Here is a 20110-nt window from a genome sequence, read left to right as displayed (position 1 = left end):
GGATACGAATTTTTCCGCGACCCAGTGAGACTCTTATCACTGAGTTTCTACTGTACAAACTCTGAGAAGTTTGTGATGAGTGTGCGTCTTTAGCTGCCCCTCTTCAATGCATTGGATGGCTAGGAGCAAGATCAAAAAAAAAAAAAAAAAAAAAAAAAAAGGAGCATTTTATTTCGTGTTCGCAATGTGACAGCATTAGAAGTGGTCGACTCTTTTGAGCAGAGCTTTGCGGTATTCTTTAAAGGTTGTCTGCTGACCACTACACGTCTTTCCACAAAAAAGTTAAATATTTACCTATGGGTGCCTACAGGTTGGAGCAGAAGCAATAGAGATATGTACAGTCGTGAGCAAAAGTGGTATACAACACTCAGCCAGTGGCAGAACTCGAGAAAACTGCATCCTAACTTTATCTAGCAACAGCTGTCTAAGATCGAAACAATAGTGGCGGTGCCTTATTTTTATCGACATGCATGTGTAGATGTCGCTGTCCCTAATGCTGTTGCTAGATGACATTTTGGCGCAGTTTTTCCTAGCTATGTCACTGCCCGAGTGTTGTATACCACTTTTGCTCATGACTGTACATCAAAACGTAAATTGTCTTTAAGGCATGAAAACATCACTTCCGGTCACCAAACCAATTATTCGACTAACAACACATTTTTCTCCTACAAATCTTCGAAGTTTGAATTAAGCAAGTTAAATGAAATTGCAGCACAAAAACTAAACACCTTAAGAATGCATTGAAGATATAGCCAGCTGAAAAAAGTTTTGAAATTAGTTTGCCACCTCCTTGCAAGTGCAAATAATTCAAGTTCATATTACTGAGTCTCATTAACTTACCAAAAATAGAATGTGGCTGCTAACACAAAATCCTGTAACAAATTGCAAATTTCTCACATTTTTCACAGAATTTTGTGTTATCAGACACAGAAGACAAGTATTTTACTATTTTTTGCATAATCACTGAAAACTAGGGGAACTTGTGGGCCACAATATTATTGAAACTATGCACAGTATTGATATGAGTACACTTGTCTATAATGTTTGAACTGTGGTATGCAGAGCAGAGAGAAATTAGTGAAGCTACTGGGCTTTACCAATAATACAGACCATATAGAACGCAATTTGGCACAGTGGGACAGTGATTCATAAAATGGACTCCACTGGCTAGCCCTGCTTTTGTCACTTGAAGACATATTCAATGGAGAAAAGAAAATATTACTGAAATCCAACCCAAATGTTAAGTCTTGGATTAGTGTTGGACAAAATTAAGGGAATAGGCTAAATGGTAAAAACATTATTGTTTTATTAGCCATTTTATTTTTAACAACAAAATTTGTCACAGTGTGTTTACAATATTAGGGACTTGTTCTATGATAAAGCTGCACATAGTGGCATTTCTATCGAAAAGGAAGGGACAGGGAAGAGGGGAATAACATCCAGTCCTCATGAGAACGAAGTCCTCAACAGAGGTTCTCAGACAGCTACTGATGCTTCACAAACACCCACTGCTTCTTGAGCTACCCAAACTTTAATTTTCAAGCAGTGAATGAATAAATAAGAACACAAGAAATCTCACACAATTGACACAGAACTACCTACGTCAAGACACATGGTCGAAACAGGTACTGGCATGGAGTGCACATTTCACACACATAGTGGCCATACTATAAGGGCATAAACCAAGCAAAGTTGTGACTTTAAGACACTGTACATGTCTTGGTTAGACTAGCCTAAACACACACGCACAAACTTTCATTTTCTAGGGAACCACTGAAGGCTTACTTTACACAAGAAATATAGTATATACACACATATACACAAATAATTATATTAATAATATATATACTATGCACATCTACAACATTCTTTATCCACACTCCTCACAACAGAAGATATCCTCTTCCAGCAAGTTAACTAATGTTCATATCTCCAGTCATTCTTTATACAATAACCTAATGCGTAATTGTGTACGACCTCAAGATTTGTTCTCCTATAGCACGAGGCAGACTCGTGTGTTTTCACCGGTGAAAGCGTCAGCCAAACTTTCACAATAGAACCCATATTGCTTCCAATGTCAGTTGGCAAAATGTAACAATGTAGCAGGAGCCTATCACAGTACAAGTCACATGGTGCTGATAGGTTATCAGCCACCATGCAAGCCCAGAGGTGGCTAAGATAATTCACCCAGGCATGACCACCTTAACGTTGCCGGACAGCTTTGAGCATCCGTTCCAGCATGAGTGAGAGGAAAAGGTCGAGAGGGTCCATGCATCCTCGCTGCAGCCACTTGGGGATGGTCACACGGGCGTGTGAAAATCCCAGCTTATGTAGAATATAGTCAACCCCATACGGCTCGATGCCTTTTCCTGCCCATGACAAGAGGCGTACAGTGGGCTCCAGGTGCCACGTGTAGCACTGATAGTCCCGGAAGTCTCGATGCAATGACTCCAGCGACTCGGCAATGCTCTTCTTCCGCCTCTCACTTTCGGGTGACTGGCTTTTGTTTGCAGCTGCTCCACCTAAGTGATGAAGAAGAATGCAATATAAGCAATGCACTAATGCTATGACAACCAGAGCAAGCCAAAGCACAATGAGCAAAAAGAAAAAGAGGAGTGCAAATAAAGCCAGAACTCGGGCAGTATCTCAACGAGCTAGTGTGACTGAAGAAACACTTCCACAGGTCCCAAGACAGTGTCTCAAGCAAATGCTTTATACAGATGACATATGCAACGAGGCTACCTCAATGGTGTGTTGAGCTGAGATATTTAACATAATGGATTAGCATGAAAACTATACAGGTGAAAGTGACAGGCCAGAGCTATCAACACCCGTAGGATGCACGTACCTGCCATCCTGGTGTGACCAAAAATCTGCAGTTTTTTTATTCGCACCAAAAAGGGGGGGAAGGTAGGAGGTTCGACCAGACTTTCAGGCAGTGCCCAAAGAGTCCTTTTGCACGAACCTTGCAGTAGCGGACATTGTTAGCTTCAACAATCTGTCAGCAAAGCTTTGCTTAAGCAACGCCCAGACTGATGGCCCTTCACCAGCAGCAGATGATAGAGGGTTGTGTTGCACATTGCTGAGCGAAATTCAGTTCTAATCCGGCGAGTTTTAACGCACCAAACCGAAACTGAGATTTGATGTTATTTCTGTTGATAACATGCTGCACTTTCTACGGCGCCAAATTCGAACTGCCGGCTCTACTGTGTCGTGCCATGCAGTTTCTTTTGCTTTGACACTCTAAAAAATAATGACAATGTAGTTGACGACTACCTTTTGCCTTATGATAAACGGCGACGGGAAAGCAAGTGCATGGCACAGCACAGTAAAGCAGGTAGATTGAATTTGGTGCCACAGTAACTGCAGCAGCATGTCATCAGTGGAGGTCATATTTCCACCGAGCTTTCTGCTATGTTTCAATTTATTGCGGAAAAACATGCAGGATTTCCTCATGCTGCACAGCTTCAGACAATTACTTTTTCTTAACTTCAAAAATGGACACGGCCTTGCTTTATCCATGGCTTCGAACTTATAGGCACTAATCATCTAACAGGGTTAGCTAGAAAGTTAGTAAATAAATTTTTATTAACATTTTTTGCTGCGCTACAGGTCGCCCATGGTCATGTCATTTATTCATGTTGTGCAGCCAGGAATAATCAGTCACACGATGAAGTAGTAAGATAAAATATTATGAAAAGTCCCAATTATATACTAACAAGGTCTTCTTCCTAGACCTTACAATGAAATATATTCCATAGTTTCAGTGTGGCCAGGTTTTTGTAGCCATACCACACAAATATTACTGACATAACTTATCGGTGGCCCACCCTGTGGCAGTAGTTACATGATTCTTTATAATCAATTGCGTTTGCCACAGCAGGCAGCATTTTCCTGAAATTTTTTCTAATTCGAAATCCTTACCTTCCAGAATTTTTTAGCATTTGCTGAATCACACAGTATAATCAGTGTAGTCATACCTTGTTAATCCAGACTTATATTTAGAGTCAACATTTGCTTTTGCCAGTGACAACTGAGAGGCTAGAGATCGACAACTTGTATCCAGCAATATATGGCAAGAGTCAACATGCTGGCACTAAGCAGTGATACAATATGAGCACAACAGCATCTCAGCAGGTCACATCGTGTTAGAGCAGGAGGATATTAAGACATCCATAAAAGCGAGAGACTTTGAGACAAAGACAAAAAACAATGAACAAGGCAAAGCAAACAGACTACCATCTTTCTCCCGGATGTAAGACACGATGAGGTTGTGCAGAAAAAAGAATGCTTCTGCGTCGACAGCCACGAAAATGTGGTCATCAAACTCGGTCACAAAACTGCATTCAACGACAGGTCTTGAATCTGAAAGAAGATAGAAGTGCAACAGAATAATAATTCATTGGAGTTAAATGCTTCACTCAGTTTAAGTAGCTTACTACATACAGGAATACAATTTTGTAAGGCTACAAATGCAGCTGTGCAGTAAATATTGTAGCAACACTCATTGTTTTTTGGATTAATCATAACAATACTATGCATTGCTAAGAACAAGTGTACGTGCAGACTTGCACCCGAAATGAGGAAAACTGAGGAGGAAAATATTCAAGACGCAAGTAGTATGTATAGGACAGTTACCAAAGTCATCTATCATACCCAGTGTAAAAAAGCAGCCTACCAGCCAATTTACCATAACGCACGCAGCAAGACACCAAAACTAACCGTCAGGTCCTGGACTGTGCTCCCCTTGGAGCTGTTCTGTCTTGAGGTGCAGCTCCAGGCTGGGAAAGGCAAAAATCATCTCCATGGTGTGGCCAGTCTCAGGAGGACGTTGTGGTGAGGGTCGTCCCTCAAAGACAGGGAAGCGGCCCACATCGTCAAGTTCGCTGCTAGCAAAGGCATACTGGAACCACTCGCTGACACTCTTGAACTGGGGTGGGAAGAGCACATTGCGGCTAATGCGGCAGACAGTAGCCATGCTGCCCGTGTTGCCAGATGACCCGGCCGCATGACCGAGTCGGAAGGTAAGGTGTTGTACTATGTGCGTGTCTACTGCTGCCTGCAAGCCAAAGAGAGACAGTCAGAGGGACAAGACATGGAAGCACTCAAATTTGCATCACTCAGACTCACAATAAGAAAAAACAAACAAACAAACAGAAAATGTGCATGCCATTTTGTTTGCTCACAGTTCCAATCCTAATTACAACTTGGACATTTTACTGAAATAAATTATTCTATTAGCAGCTATATTGTTTACAACAGAAAAGGTGTTGCTGCTCAGGCGATAAATGAGCTATCCCCTGGCCTTGCTTGCCTACTGAGAGTACTGTGCTCATATGGAGACAAGTTGTGGACGCTAGCATGCAAAGGCAACTTGCACGTCACCTGGCCCGGTCCAAGCACATCCTGGGCCTCAGTGGCAAAGTGTATGCTGGGCTGCCGGAGGCTGAACAGGGCCCAGGCCTTGGAACGGAAGCTGACGCCATGGAAACAGGCTAGCGAGACGTTACCGCCTCGCAAGTCCATGCTTCCACCAACCAGGGTTCCATGCAGTGGCAGCCGCAGGCCCCAGCCCAGCTGCAGACCAGAGACCAGTGCGAGTGCCCCTTGCCAGTGTCGCTGATGGGCGTGTCGGCTCTCATCAGGTCCCCCACCCATGCGACCCCCACGGCCACCTCCAGCACCACCTCGAGGCCGGGGGCCTGCGAGCCGCATGGATGAGAACACCCGCCGACTGCTGTGGAACTGCTGCGAGAAGAACTCCTCCAGCTTGGCTCCCATCTTGGCCAGGTCGGGTGTTGTTGACTTGGATATTAGCAACTGGAGTTGATCCCAGTGCACCTGTATGGAGAAGGCGAAGGATTGCAGAAACTATTAAGTTGTGGTCTTGAGTTTCGACTTCTATCACCAGACACCAACCCTATCACATCCTAATCATAATTCAACGCACCCAAAAAAAAAGAAAACGTGAGCTTCATCAACGGCCAGCAATGGAAAAATTAGCTGGTAGTTTAACTTTGGTTAACCCTGGCGGGAAACGAAAGCTTCATGTACATGGCTACGCTCACTGCCAAGCTTGGATTAAACACATGCGTTTCTCCAAACGTAAAGCTCTTTATTCATCAGTCTCTTCGGCATGCCGTCTTTTCATGCCTTCACATTCCAATGCGCTACTGTAGCAAGGAGTTTGTCCTTCCCCGTCATCGCGCTGTGTTGTAACCTTGATAAGAACTCGAGGGCTCCTATTTATACACGTATCGCCCCTCTTGGCCCTCTACTTTCACGTCACGCTGACGTCACCTCGCGTGACCTTGACCTTGACAGTGGTAACGGGCCATTTGGTGGCCTATGTGACTATGCCCTAAAGTCACATGGCGACCACCAGGCTTAACAGAGAAGTTTGACCTCTAAATTTCGTTAACTTGACAGATGTCACAGGTCACTTGGTGGCCTACATGACTATTACCCAGTCACATGGCGACCACCAGGCATAACACACAGGTTTGACCTCTAATTTTGTGACCTTGACTTTGACCGTGGTCACGGGCCACTTGGTCGCCTATGTGACTATGCCCCAAAGTCACATGGCGACCACCAGGTTTAACACAGAAGTTTGACCTCTACATTTCCCTCAAGGTGAAACTGTGCATATCCAACAGCTTGAGCTACCCGGCGTAGTGAAGCTTTCGCTTCAAAATGATAACATGTACACACCTAACCTTAAGATAATTCTTTCTTGCAATTAGTAACATATAAATGTTAAAAGAGAAGAGCTAGACTTAAATAAGATATGCATGATAAACAAGCTGGGGGAGCTGATGACTTTACAACCAAGATGTCAAAATTGTTCCCTTGGCATTTTTACTCACTCAACCAATTTATTCAATTTCTTTAAATATTACAGCTTTCATTTAAGTGATCCCTCAAAAGTTATTGTTAAGTAGAATCTGATGGCTGAAATATACAAGCCCTCTTCCCCTACCTTTCATGCAGATGCCTACCCACAGTGCACCCTACTCCCAGGAGAACTGGATCTCTCCTCCTGTTTGTCACAGGTAAAAATCGGACTTCTTGGTTTAAAAAATTATATGTGCCAAATTCCACTTCTGAAATTTCGTTTTAAGGAAAACCAAAAAGTGCAACCTATAGCCAAACAACACTATGAGTCTATGGCCAATATCAATTATCTGTTAAGCAACCATCATACTGTGACAATCTCCAGCCTTAACATACCTCCCCAACCTAGTGAACCACATATGGCATAGATAATAATAATAATAATAAAAAAAAAGCTTGGTATCTTGATGCCTGCTAATTCAGAAAGCTGAATATTTCAGACAGGCGGCACGGCCCTAACCAACGTCCATAAAGCTACAGAGTCAGGCGCTTGTTAATTCGTTCTCAGCTTGGCTCACCCTGGTCAATTTAGACAGGCTCTCAGTAAGGATGACCGGTGTCGAGGCATGACAGCCACAGCAAACAACTGCCTAAATCGCTCTCCTCAAGTATTCTTCTCAAGTATGAATTACATTGTGCAGTCCTGCTCCCTCAGCTGTGCATGCAACGTTGGTGTGACAACGATCGGGGGGCTCCATTGAGAATAGTTTGGCACTGCACTGTATGCTTGTTTTCTAAGCTTTGCACAAGCCAGCCGAGCGATGCTGTGCACTGTTTTAAGTGAAAATGGTATTTTCTCTTCAGAATGTGACCCGGTGTTCCTGTGTGGACATGTGGTGACTTTTCCTTTCCCGCAGAGTGCTGAAATTGTGCAACCATGACACATTATTTGCAGCTCATAGAGTGCAGTCTTCTTAAATGTGGTGTCGCTACTTGCTGGGAGGCTCCACCTAATTTACCCTGTCATGCTCTAGAGGGGACCCCAAATGCATTCACTGCAATGGAGCAGCTCTGCTTTAATATGCGTTACCAAACAGTGGGTGTGAGGTGATGCACTTCTTGGAACTGCACAAAAATGCCGTTCCCACATGGTTTTTATTTTAAATGAAGATAACCAACGCCCAGGTGTTCACCAGATAAATTTGCTATGATCCGAATGATTTTCGCAGGTTTTTGGGAGTTAGTCGATTATTTCAATGTTTTTTTCCAGTACCCTGACGGTTCGAATTGTTGTTTTCTCCATCTCCGTTCCTTCGCAATGCAAAGAACAACACGGCTGCCTAACTCCAGCATTTTTATATTCAAGAATCAGGTACTGCTCACATTATAAGCTTGCGTCCTGAAATGGTGAACCCTAATGTTATGCAAGCAACACCAAGACCTAAGGTAAAGAAATAAGAATACATATAAAGACTAAGGCTAGATGCTGTTTTTAATTAATTTTTGTACCACAGTGCCAATGGAACATTGAAAGCAAAGCGGTTCTCTAGTGCCCTGTAGCACGCTCACCTGGCCGTGGACAAACAGCAGGGCAGGGCGCTTGGTTGCCTCACAGCCTTCGCAGAGCCGCCACTCATCCCGCAGCTCGACAGCCAGCTGTGATACGCGACCCATGAGCACACTGCTGCCCATGTAGTCAAGCCGACTCTCTGCTGCCCACAGCGCCAGTGTCAGCGTGTGCACCGGCTCTCGGCCCCAACTCTCTTGCAGGCCCACTGCATAGCAAAGAGGAGACGATACCATTCACTACAAAGCTCTGCGTGTGACCCAAGACACATATCTCAATGCCCTGGAAGCGGATTCTCATTAGCAAAGTACTAGCTTAAACAAAACTCATTAAGCAAAGGAGCCAGTTAAAATGAAGCAAGCAATAAAGTGGCCTGGGACAAGCTTGGCCTCATTCAGACTTGGCTCATGATCATCAAAGGAATCTAACAGAGCAATGCCTTCTTCTCCAGAGGCCCTAATCCTGGCAACCAGTAAATTTGTTCTCTGCCTCCTCTCAAAGGGTCTCATATATTCACATGAAACACATCCAAAGTGGTTTTGGCTTTTTAACCCCAACATAAGTATTATACCTCTGTGATCACCACAATCCTTCGTAACAAAAACAAGCAATGAGTGCTCACTGTGTGTGTGAATGCGGCTGAGCTCAATGGCTCCACCCACAATGCCTCCTTTGGCATCCAGGCTGGAGCCATCCAGATCGACGGCTAGGTTGAGGTCCTTGTGGCCGCGGCTATCAATTGCCAGACGGCCCTGGGACCTGAAGCCCTGTGTCAGCCACCTGCACAAAATCATCCTCAGGTAAAACAAAACACACGCGAGCAAAAATCTAAAAGTATGCGTCAATTCCTTTGCTGCCATCGGAGCAAGCCAAGATCAATCAGTATAATTGTGAAATGTGAATCGGACAAGCAAAGGAATTGCAAAGCAGACACAAAACACCTCAATCATCTTACAAGCACGTCCCTTTTCTTGCATCAATTCAAAAATTCTAACTTCGCAAGCTTCCAGAGCCAGATACAAATAACTTTATGCACCAATATCCTTATTTTACTTTTGGTACAATGAATTCCCATTGGTTATTGCTCCTTCATAAGAGCATAACTAAATAAACAAAGATGATGTATGGTAGCTTATGCAGAGCTTTTCTCGAGACGCCAACAGGCAAGGTACTCACGATGTGTTGCCCATAACATTGCCCATGTTCATGTGAACATTGAGGCGGGACAGGTTCAGAGCGTAAAGAAGAAGTGTTTCCCAAGCTTGTCCCCTTGGAGGTGCTGGCCGCTCTTGTGGAGAGGGAGCTAGAGAAATGATAACAGTGATTTACCAAAGCGTCTCAATTTTCATTTATATGGCTAGTTACTAACTAGCAATCAGACCTGACATTATTGATACAGCCCATAGAATTTTAGGAAGTCGTCGTTACGGTAAGCTTTTCCGTGCTATTTATGGGTAGCAACAAAGAAGAAATAGACACACAAACACACACACACTCTTTTGGCAGCACACACTTCTATCCTTTCTCCTACACATATCAAAATCAGAAATAGACATTTTAGTGAGAGCATAATTTGAAGTTACTTACAAGCACTCCGCATACATAAGCTTGCAGCTTTACAAGGATTCAAAGAATGCAAAAGTGCTCATGAAAAGTTTTACCTGCTTCTTCTTCAGGGGAGCCAAGCTCCAAACTCCCAAAGGGGAAAGAGTCAGCCCGGCTTGGTGAAAGGGTGCCGCTGCTGCTACTTGTTTCGGCCGAGTCTTCAGCTAGAACATACATGCATGCAGATGCAATCAGCGCTGCTAACACATTACGAAAGGCTTAAAATAACTGAGGATATGAAAGCAGATGCAATAAATCTAGATGCACAGTGTACTTTCAGACTGTCCTGGTTGAATTACTAATATAGAACACTGAGGCATGAGTACCCTGGTCGCCAAAAGCTGAGCCCGCAGTTGCAGGGTCTCCTAGGAACATGCGGCGAGCAATGCTGCGTCGATACCAGGCTTTGGGGAAGGCTAGGATTTCGGTCAGTCGTCTCATGTCGTACTTGAAGGAGGCAGAGCCCACGTCGCACAGAGCAGAAAAGCGAATCAGGGCTCGACCATTATCGGCACCAATGTGGCGGCTACGGCTCATGTTGACCTGTTGGAAAACAAGAACCAAGCAACCTGAATTAAATGCCATATTTATACGATTTTAAGCACCCCCATTTTATTTTTTGTTTTTTCATGACTGCTATGCCCACCCTTTCTTTTCGCGGCAATATCTCAACGAGACGGGAGCAAGAAATAACATTTTATTTGGCACACATTCAAAACAAAAATTGCGCAGACATTGCTACTGCTTCCTGCTGCTTTTGGCACCTTGTAATTCAGGCTCTGTCTACGCCGAATTCTGCAGCGGCATTGTGATTGACATTAACTTCAGCAAATGTGATTACAGTTTGCTTGAATTTCAAGCTGTAGGCAGCCATCTTCAAACTCATTCTGTCTTCCACAGCGGCTGTGAAACAACTGACAACAAACAAGGCAAAGTGTGCCCACGCTGCCGAGGCCCAAGTGACAAAACGTTGGTATTATCAGGGTTGCTTTTGGCTGGTATTTGGTGTTATGTGCAGCTATCTATTATGCAGTGTTGGAGCGAAAGAAGCCAGAGATCATGTCCTGTGCCACCACAGAACTCCAACGGCTCTGGTTTGACAACACATTGAGCAAGCATGCTTGGTGGCCTTGGCTATGCACTCTTACTCAAAACAGAACAAAAAGAAAGGTATTTAGATTCATACGCAAACGTTTTTCTAATTTGATTTATTTATTTATTTTTTAAATAAGAGGGGGGGGGGGGGGGGGTTATAATTGTGAAAATATGGTGTCTGCTGCTAAGGCAGTCACAGGGCATATTACAACGAGCAAAGTAGCACTAGCAGACTGCATTGGTACTAGTACTTGCCCTCAAAATATCCTCACATTATTCATGGAACACAAAGTTAGTGCAATCAGATCAAGTGTCAGTGAAACTGGTGATCTAAAAACAGTGTGGCTTTAATATTACTGCCAGAAACATTTACTAGCAAACAAACTTCTATTAGCATAAAAAGCAAGCACTAGCATTAAACAGCTGCTAGTGCTCTATCCCTGGCCTCCCAATCCATTGGCATTCCACGGTAACCAAATAACATCTGTGAGGACAACTTTCCAATTTGTGTCCACTCTACACAATACTTTATATAGAATTCGGTGCTAGTTTAAAGAAAAAAGAAAAATATGTCCTATATTTACATGTAACCAATTCCTGCATTCCACAAAGTGAAATGCATTTGAGGTGCGGTGAGGTGCAGCCAGAAGAAACTTTATAAAAAAAATGTAAAGAGCTTCCATCATTCCATTTAGCACGAAAATGGTCACAAGGAAATAAAAGCTCACACTGACATTAAGAGCGGAACTGACCTTAACAAACTCCACTTGGAGTGACAAGGAGTCTTTGCGTTCTGTCACAGCCAGTGGAGAGGCATCAGCGGTGGCAGCGGCAGCCATCTTTTTGGCTCCTCCGTACGGATGGAAGATGTAGAGAGAGAAGTCCGCCAGACATCCTGTTGCTGACAGGCCTCCAACAGGGCCCTCATCAGCACGCTTGGATGAAAATGCCAGATCCACCGATGGAAGCCGCAACAGGCACTCTACTCGTGATACAGGCAAGCAGCTGAAGCGCAATATTGATGGCTGCATGCGGAAGTACACGATGACGTCCACCGGAAAAGAGCCGTACTGACTTTCTTCTAGTACAAGGCCTCCACCCCCATCTGCAACAAGACAACTGTTGATGCAGCAAGTGCAACAGGGCACTACTGACAATGAGTGTGCATTAAGTGCACAAAAAGAGAAATACACAGCCCAGAACACTATGACAATCACCACCACTGTTTCCCTGAATGGCCATTAGCCATACAATCAACACACTACCTCAATCCACATGCTTCTCTGTGGAGTGCTTGGCTTGCCTTGGACCAGCTGCGAGGCTAGGTATAGCCTTCATGCACAAGCTGACTACCACATTAGTAACATGCGAGATGCAAAATAAAGTGCATTCTTACCATAAGTGTCAGTTAACAGGTATAGCTCCACAAGTCTCTCTTCAGCATGAAGACATCCTCTCATTAGAAAATTCCTTGTGACTACATTTCACACCTAGGCTCTCCCCATCACTGAAATCACCATTCCCCCCTAGCAACTCGATGCACGCATTTTTGTTGTTGTTCTTTTAGCAGTACTACTTCTATGGTGATGCTTCACTTCATGTGTTTCTATTAGCGTGGGCCATTGACTGCAGCAGCCCTTAGATAAGGAATAACTTGCGAGCCCAATTTGAAGTAGAAAGGAAGCAAGCACATTTCCTTCTTCATCATCTCATCATATTTCAACCGTGCATGCACAACAAAAAGATGCTTACCCACTGATGCCACCGGAGATGCCTTTGCAGCTTGCTGCATTGGAATTGCCTCAAGTGCTTGCTCCAGAAAGTCCAGAATGTGTGGGCTTATCACAGTCTCCTGAATAATACAAGCAGGCATTTTACATCCCAGAGAAAGCACAAACCAGTTATAGAAGCTGAAACGCATTAAGCAGATAATTCTCGATAACTGAATCAAACTCTATGGGGAACCCTGCAGAGCGTTTTAACTTCGCAGAGTACATAACAACAGAAGGCATGATGCACTTCACTTAGGAGGGCCAGTTAATGGTATTAAAAGAACTAATGTACGCATAGCCCGCATTCAAATATATAGTAGAACTTCGCTGTAGTAAACCCACATAATAGTAAAGTAAAACTGCAGTCACATTTTACCTTCTAAAAATGACAGTATATTCTTTTTTGTTTATAGAGAAATGGCTAAGACAAACAGTGTCTGGCCAAGGTGACATACTTCCAGCAGAATGATGACATCGTAGCATATATGCAGTCTAGGAAATCACAGAGCCTCAGCTAAGTAGCGGCATAACTGTAACAACAACATATGGAGGCGAATGGATGCCAAAGACAATACAGCAGCGCTCTTTTAGACCACCAAGGCCTATGAGCTACAAGGAGCAGCCAACGAATGGGAAAGCGTCAGCCAAAGTTACAACACTGAGGAAAGAAAGACAGTGACAGTGCAGTCAGGAGTATGGTTTAGAAAAGAAAAGTTAAAATTTGCAACACTGGGCAGCACGAAGAATGAGGCAGTGGCGGCAGGAAGCAGTGGCACTCCTTAAGCGGTTTAAGCATGCTTCACGTGCCGTGCGTGCACCTTAAAAATATTAGATGTGCTTCACTTGTTTGCCCAAATAATGCGGCCTAATAAAGGATATAAAGCCTGGTATAAATACCTTTATAACTTCACTGCTATCTACTAGGCAGCCTTGGCAGCAAACAGAAATAACAAATGCCTAAACGTTTCTGGGCATTCCTTGCGTAACGAAATATTTCAGACTTCATCCTTTGCTAGGGCAGCAGATATACTTAAGCTGTTTTCTGTTAAAATGTACTGCTGCTTCGCACATAGCTTTCTTGTGGTCCCATGGGGTATACTTTAATGAGGTTACACGGTACTACTTTCTCTCTCTCTCTACAGATAGAGGTAACTTTGCTTACAAGCTGGGGGCCAAAAATAAAAGGAAGATGAACAAAAGTTTTATGCATGGCTACAGCAACGTAAGAACAGCATCAACAGTCAAAGGTTCAGAATTTCATTGTCTCAGGAGCTCACAGTTAATCACCGTGGCAGGCCCTCACAATATTTCAGGAATGTTTGCCTCTCAAAATCCAAACTTGCTGCAGTGCTAAAGAAAAGATAAGAATGTGCTCATGCCTCTGGAATGCTTTGCAGCGTTATCCAAGCAAACAGTGTAGCTTTCTTGGTACCCCCTCGGCGGGCAGGTGGGTCAAGGCCGACTGGACTCTCGCCTCCCACAGTCCATGAGTTGTAGTGCACCTGAGAAAGGAAAACCCAAACATTTGATACTGAGGGAAATTACTTCGCATATAATAGAACAGGAAGTATAGTTAAACCTCGTTACAAGAGACACTCAAGGGACCCGAAAAAGATGTCTCTTGTAACCAAGGTCTCTTGTAACTAAAAATTCTTACCAACTCGTACGCGCAGCAGTTTAGATTTCCTTAACTAAATTCTGTTCCATATCAGTGCCTTTTTGTTCCATATCAGTCACACAGGAATGGGACGACAGTGGCAGACACAACACAGACATTTTGACTTCCCAGTCAAGAGGAGGCACTCCTTCTTGGTTCCTGACATATTGCAACAAAAAAGGACACTGATATGGAACAGAATTTAGATATGTAAATCAAAACTGCCGCACATATTAGTTGGTACGAGTCAGCTGCATTGCGTGAGCATACCTGGGTTAATTGTGTCTATTATAAACGGTGAAGAAGTTACTTTAGGGACCTGCAAAAGTTGTCCTTAGTAACAGAGTGTCTCTTGTAACCATGTCTCTTGTATGCAAAGTTAACATGGCAAACATAGGGAAACCAACCAAACCATTTTCAAGAGTCTCTTATAACCAAGTGTCCCTTGTAACCATGTCTCTTGTAACAAGATTTTACTGTAGCACTTGAACAAGACCACCTTTGAAAGTTCTTCAGAATATTGGTACTTTGTGGATTTCCATTATCAAGTGGCTAGCATTTACAGCACAGTGTCCATATACACCACACAGAGCTAGGTTCACCAGGTGTAACCAGCAAAACTGCCCAGCTACCTGACACAACAGCCACCACCATGTCAGTGTGAATGACATCCCCTTCATCATAAATCCACATGCAAAAAGAGGAGGCCAAGAAGATGGGGACACTCACTTTGACGTCCAGGCCAGGCACCAGAAACACGGTGAAATCTGTGACCTGGCCTGGGGTAGCAGAGGCCGCTGGAGGAAACCGCATTCGAGAGGAAGATGGGTGACTGCGAGGACCACTGCGACGCCTCGTTGGGGAGCCTCCATCAGGAAGGCCCAGGCCTCCAGAGAAACTGCGCTCCTTGCGCATGGGACGAGTCCTGTAGAAGAAGCGCAGAACACAGGCGACTTAGATGCGAGAGGCAAAAAAAATTAAAAAAAATAAAGACCCACATCACAGATTAAGAGTCTATGTACACACCTTACTTTGGATATATTTTTGTGCAGGTATGCATCTAACACGCCTCTCTGCTCAAGGAAGAGAGAGAGCTAGGGCCATTCAAGTTAATATCAAAATCATATACAGTAAATATTGTCAATTCAACCTTCAAGGGACCACAAAAAAAATGTTCGAATTATCTGAAAGTACAAATTATCAAGTGCTTTTAAAGAAACTTCTGAAAAACATCTGCATCACAGGAATTCCAATTTTTGAGCCTGGAATGCAGTAAGTGATCTAAGCATTTGCGATGAAATTAAACTACAGGAAAGAATTTTTTTAGCTTAATTAAGCAGTTTGCTTTGAGCACCCAGTTGCGAATGCCAAAGAATTGCTCCAAAGTTGCAAAAGTGTCTCCGTGGCACCTTTTGCAGAGTGACACAGTAGCGGTGGTGCCTTCACACAAACTGCCCTGTCGTGTTTTCAGGACACATCACCACGTTCACTGAGCGGTGAAACATCCTCAAAACGCTATAAGTCAGCATACTCATAGCGCACAGAAAGCAAGTGAATGCAAGAGAGAGAAATATGCGTAGGTGTTAGAACGGCGTGATGCCATCCTGAAATAAAACTAAATGACCAATGACGTGTAAAGCAATGCCCGAAATGGTATGACTGGCTGATGCGCGTGCCCGATGGCCGTGGTGGGATTGCGTGAATTAAGAGAAGCGAAAATGAAACTATGCTTCTGGATTATATTTATGCAAATGGGGGACTTCCAATCATCGTCAGATGGGGGAGTCTACCTATACGATCGCTAACTTTGTGGGTCGTACCTCGATGTGGCCAGTCCGAATTACCTAGCATCAACACTATAGACTTGCATAGACATTGACTAGGACTGCGCTCCTAGGTCGAATTATTCGAGTTACCCGACCAAAATTTTACAACTCAAACCACAAAGGTTGTCCAAAATTGGCATATATCCTTCGAGAGATCAAATCAAAAAACTATTTACGGCAAATATTGAGTCCACTGTCACAATTTGAGGCTATCGTAAAGCAAGCACAGAAGCATTTCGAATGACTTTTAGTATAAGTTATAAGCTGCAACTGCAATTTTTCGTTTAATAAGATAAACTGCCACAAACAACATTTTGTAGAAAACATGCGCCTCACTTTGTTGCCTGCTGCAAAGAACAGATATGTTTGTTGGATGTCAGAATGCGTTAAATAGTATCAGAATGCAAAAATGTTACCCTTCTAAGAGAGAGTGCTTAACCTCGTATGCTTTTGTTCTCAAAATAATCCTCATTTTTAAAAAACCGGCATAAACAAATGCCTATGCAACCAAAACACACACACAAAGTTGTTTTTCAAGAAGTATGTCTAATGTAACATCTCAGCTATGAGATTCATGCCACAAAGACTCTGACATGAGCAACAAAAAAATCCTGATTTGTGTATGCTTCTTAGCTTGTGCTTAAGAGAAAAAGAAAGCGAGAAAGGTACGAGTAATGAAGTCAAATGCACAAGAAAGCATGCTAGTGGAAGGTAGTGAACATTTAGAATGAGTAAACTTCCTCAAAGCAAAGCTTCGAGTACACAGCTTAGAGCAAAACTGGCCCCAAACTTAAAGAACTGAGGTTAAATAAAGACCTGGTACCCACATTTTGATGGGTTCCTCCTCGTGAGCTGGGTCCCTGGTGTGTAGCACACATTTACCGCTGTTGAAGAACACCTTGATGTCCAGCTCAAAGTCAATGCTGGGCTCAACCTGCTGCTGCTTTGTTGGCACAGGTGTGGTATGACCTGCACGCACTTCAGCTACCCTGCACAATGGCAAGACAATACACTCAGCAAGCTCTACCACGCATTGTTTAGTTTGGTTTGCTTTGTGGGAATTAACATCCCAAAGCGAATCGGGCTATGAGACGCCGTAGTGGAGGGCTCCGGAAATTTAGACCACCTGGGGTTGTTTAATATGCACTGACATCGCACACATTGCACAGCACACGAACGCCTTGCTTTTTGCCTCCATCAAAGAGCAGCCGCCGCAGCCAGGATTCGATCCTGTATCCTTGGCCACAGCAGTCGAGAGCCCTAATCACTGCGCCACCACGTGGGGTCTACCATGCATTGTAACAAATATTTAACTGCATATGCCATGTACCTGGCAAGATGCCTATCTGCAAAACCTTCCATAATTTATAGTTTATCTCAATTTGTTACAGCGAACAAGTTGCAATCTTTGGATAACATGGTGCTGCTATGATTCTTCTAACAAAAATCATACCAATTATTATGATGTTGATGCACATGCCTACCAGCAACTTCACTACTTACAATTAAAACAGACACCATGAAAACATTATGTGGATTACTCAAATTCACATGCTTCAATAGAGGGAAATGGAAAAACTTTGCAATACCAAGGAGCACAAAGAAGTTTGTTATATCTGGGTTTAAATGTATGTCTTTAAGAACAGATAAAGTTCTCTGAAACAGGGCAAACGCTTCAAACCAATTCATTTGCATTTCAGTCACAGAGCCCGTAGCAGAAGTTTTCGTACCAATTTTTCCACTTCCAAATCTATTTTAGAAGTAATTTCTGTAGGCCTAGTTGGTTTATACTGTCTAATGAAGCAGCGCAAGGACAAGATCACAGGAAAAGAAGAGGGATAAAAAGAGAGGGACAGAAAGGCACCCTTTCTCTCTCTCTTCTTTACCTGTGATCGTGTCCTTGCACCGTTTCCATTGGTCAGTAAATCTTTTATACAAAAAACCTGGCGCAGTATTGCTTACGCAATAAAACAAGCTTTGTACCAAAGCACTACAGCTTTGTCACAACTGTAGTGCCCAAGGGTCTTGCATCTGGGTTGCGCTGTAGGGCTCATTATGCATTGTCAATGTGTTCCATATCTCTTGAAGTTGAGAGCAACCCTTGTCCTCACTGCTTCGAAAATTAGGGCTTCTAACAGTAGTAAGTTACACTCCTGATGGTTATAAATGCTCATGTGCCCTGGTTCATGTCTTTTGTGGAAATGTAGGGCGTCTAAAAGCTCCTTACGGTGGCGGTAGTATGTCGTCACGGGGGCTTAGGGCTGGCTCTGAGGGCTCGCTTGTAGGAGTAGGTGCACCGCTATTGGTCACACTAGCCGTGGTCTGGGAGAAGACGCTGTCCAGAGAAAGTTCCCTGCATCAAAAAAAAGTAAACATAAAACAATGAACCAACGACAAACTCGAAATTGTCAGTCTATGCCCAGAAATTTCCGCCATGCGAGCAAAATCGCACATGACCTTTGCCTACCTACAGGGGCATCTGTAGCCAAATGTTAAAAATGAAATGCTGCACTTGACCCCAATTTCTCTATTTATTTCTTGCCACTCTCAAACACAAATCACTGGCAGCCCAGCTCTCCACTATTTACAGTGACCTATACTGTTGAAACCAGGTAGATCGAACTCAATGTATTGGCAATTATCATGAACTGTAAGCAGCACTACAGCCGAGCCAACATGGTGACCGTAGGGAAGAACTACATCAGTGAGCAGCGTGAGAGCAATAACAAGTTTTCTTGATTGTACGACTGAATCGTGATATGTATTAGTCAACGTTAAACAAAGAACAAATGACAAATTGGAAATCGTCGGTCTATGCCTAAAAACTTCCGCCATGCGAGCAAAGTTGCACTTGATCTTTACCTGCTTAGAGGGCATCTGTACTATTTGGCTATTTGCTTGGCCATTTGCTTGGCCATTTATGCATTCAGTCAAGCAAGCAAGCAACCCCCTTGTGTGTACATTCATTAGCAGAGTTCTTCAAGGAGCTGGAGTAGTGCGCAGAACAAATTCTAGCGCAGAAATGTTGTATTTATAGTGCGACGCGCTAGTTTATTGCTTTCAGTAGTGGACACAGGCTTCCGTTCTTGCTTTCAATTGCCAGGAATTTAATCCCTATGCATGAAGCAAGTGAGATGACATTTGCTGATGCTGTCTAGTGTGCAATTTCAGTCTTCCCTGGTGAGTTAACTAGACCTGCTCTGCCACTTTATTTTCTTTCTCGGCCTCTGGCTCCTACTTCCTCAAAAGCGCTCGTTTATCACTGCTCCATATAGATCACTTCCCTTACTCACGATGTGAGTAAGTGAGACACTTGTGAGTGTCAGTGGTCGTTAGTAGGAGTGTGAGTGAGTGAATATGAGTGCATATGAGTTTGAATAAGAGTGAGTGGTTGTGAGTGTTGTACATGAGTGTGAGTGTGGACATGAGTTGTAAGCGGATGTGAATGGCTGTGGGTTATTCCAAGTGGATGACAGTGCACATGCTGTTGGATAACCACAGTGAGCCAACAGAAGGCATCAATGAATGTGTAACCTTTGGTTTGGTTTATGAAGTTTACCCTCTCGGAGCAACGACTATGAGGAATGCTATAGTGGAGGGCTATGGATAACTTAAGCTACCTGGGGTTCTTTACCACGTACTGACAACATCACACAGTACACAGGTCGGTGCACACACTCACGAGTGCACTCATATCCACTCCCTCACACTCACATTTGTGAGTGTGAGTGAGAGGATGTGAGTGAGTGGT

The 20110-nt window shown here is 43.6% G+C and overlaps 1 protein-coding gene across 1 annotated transcript in view; it reads right to left on the bottom strand.

Moving 5' to 3' along the window:
* Positions 1-1286: 1286 nt before the first annotated feature.
* Positions 1287-20110, bottom strand: part of tweek (transmembrane protein KIAA1109 homolog tweek) — a 106330-nt gene continuing 87506 nt past the window's right edge. Inside the window, exons 47-61 of the mRNA XM_084601172.1 lie at positions 18587-18712; positions 17187-17348; positions 15263-15458; positions 14256-14378; positions 12857-12956; positions 11857-12209; positions 10336-10552; positions 10066-10173; positions 9581-9707; positions 9027-9184; positions 8407-8612; positions 5386-5841; positions 4723-5059; positions 4240-4365; positions 1287-2522 (exon numbers count right to left, since the gene is read on the bottom strand). Coding sequence (XP_084457298.1) covers positions 2203-2522; positions 4240-4365; positions 4723-5059; positions 5386-5841; positions 8407-8612; positions 9027-9184; positions 9581-9707; positions 10066-10173; positions 10336-10552; positions 11857-12209; positions 12857-12956; positions 14256-14378; positions 15263-15458; positions 17187-17348; positions 18587-18712 — 3115 coding nt within the window. The 3' untranslated portion in view covers positions 1287-2202. The remainder of the gene's footprint in view (positions 2523-4239; positions 4366-4722; positions 5060-5385; positions 5842-8406; positions 8613-9026; positions 9185-9580; positions 9708-10065; positions 10174-10335; positions 10553-11856; positions 12210-12856; positions 12957-14255; positions 14379-15262; positions 15459-17186; positions 17349-18586; positions 18713-20110) is intronic.

The sequence above is a fragment of the Amblyomma maculatum genome, chromosome 4 (genome assembly GCF_055883805.1).
Source record: "Amblyomma maculatum isolate TAMU_Amacu chromosome 4, ASM5588380v1, whole genome shotgun sequence".
NCBI lineage: Eukaryota > Metazoa > Arthropoda > Arachnida > Ixodida > Ixodidae > Amblyomma > Amblyomma maculatum.
The sequence above is the reverse complement of the archived record's forward strand: the minus strand, read 5'-3'. Positions and strand labels throughout refer to the sequence as shown.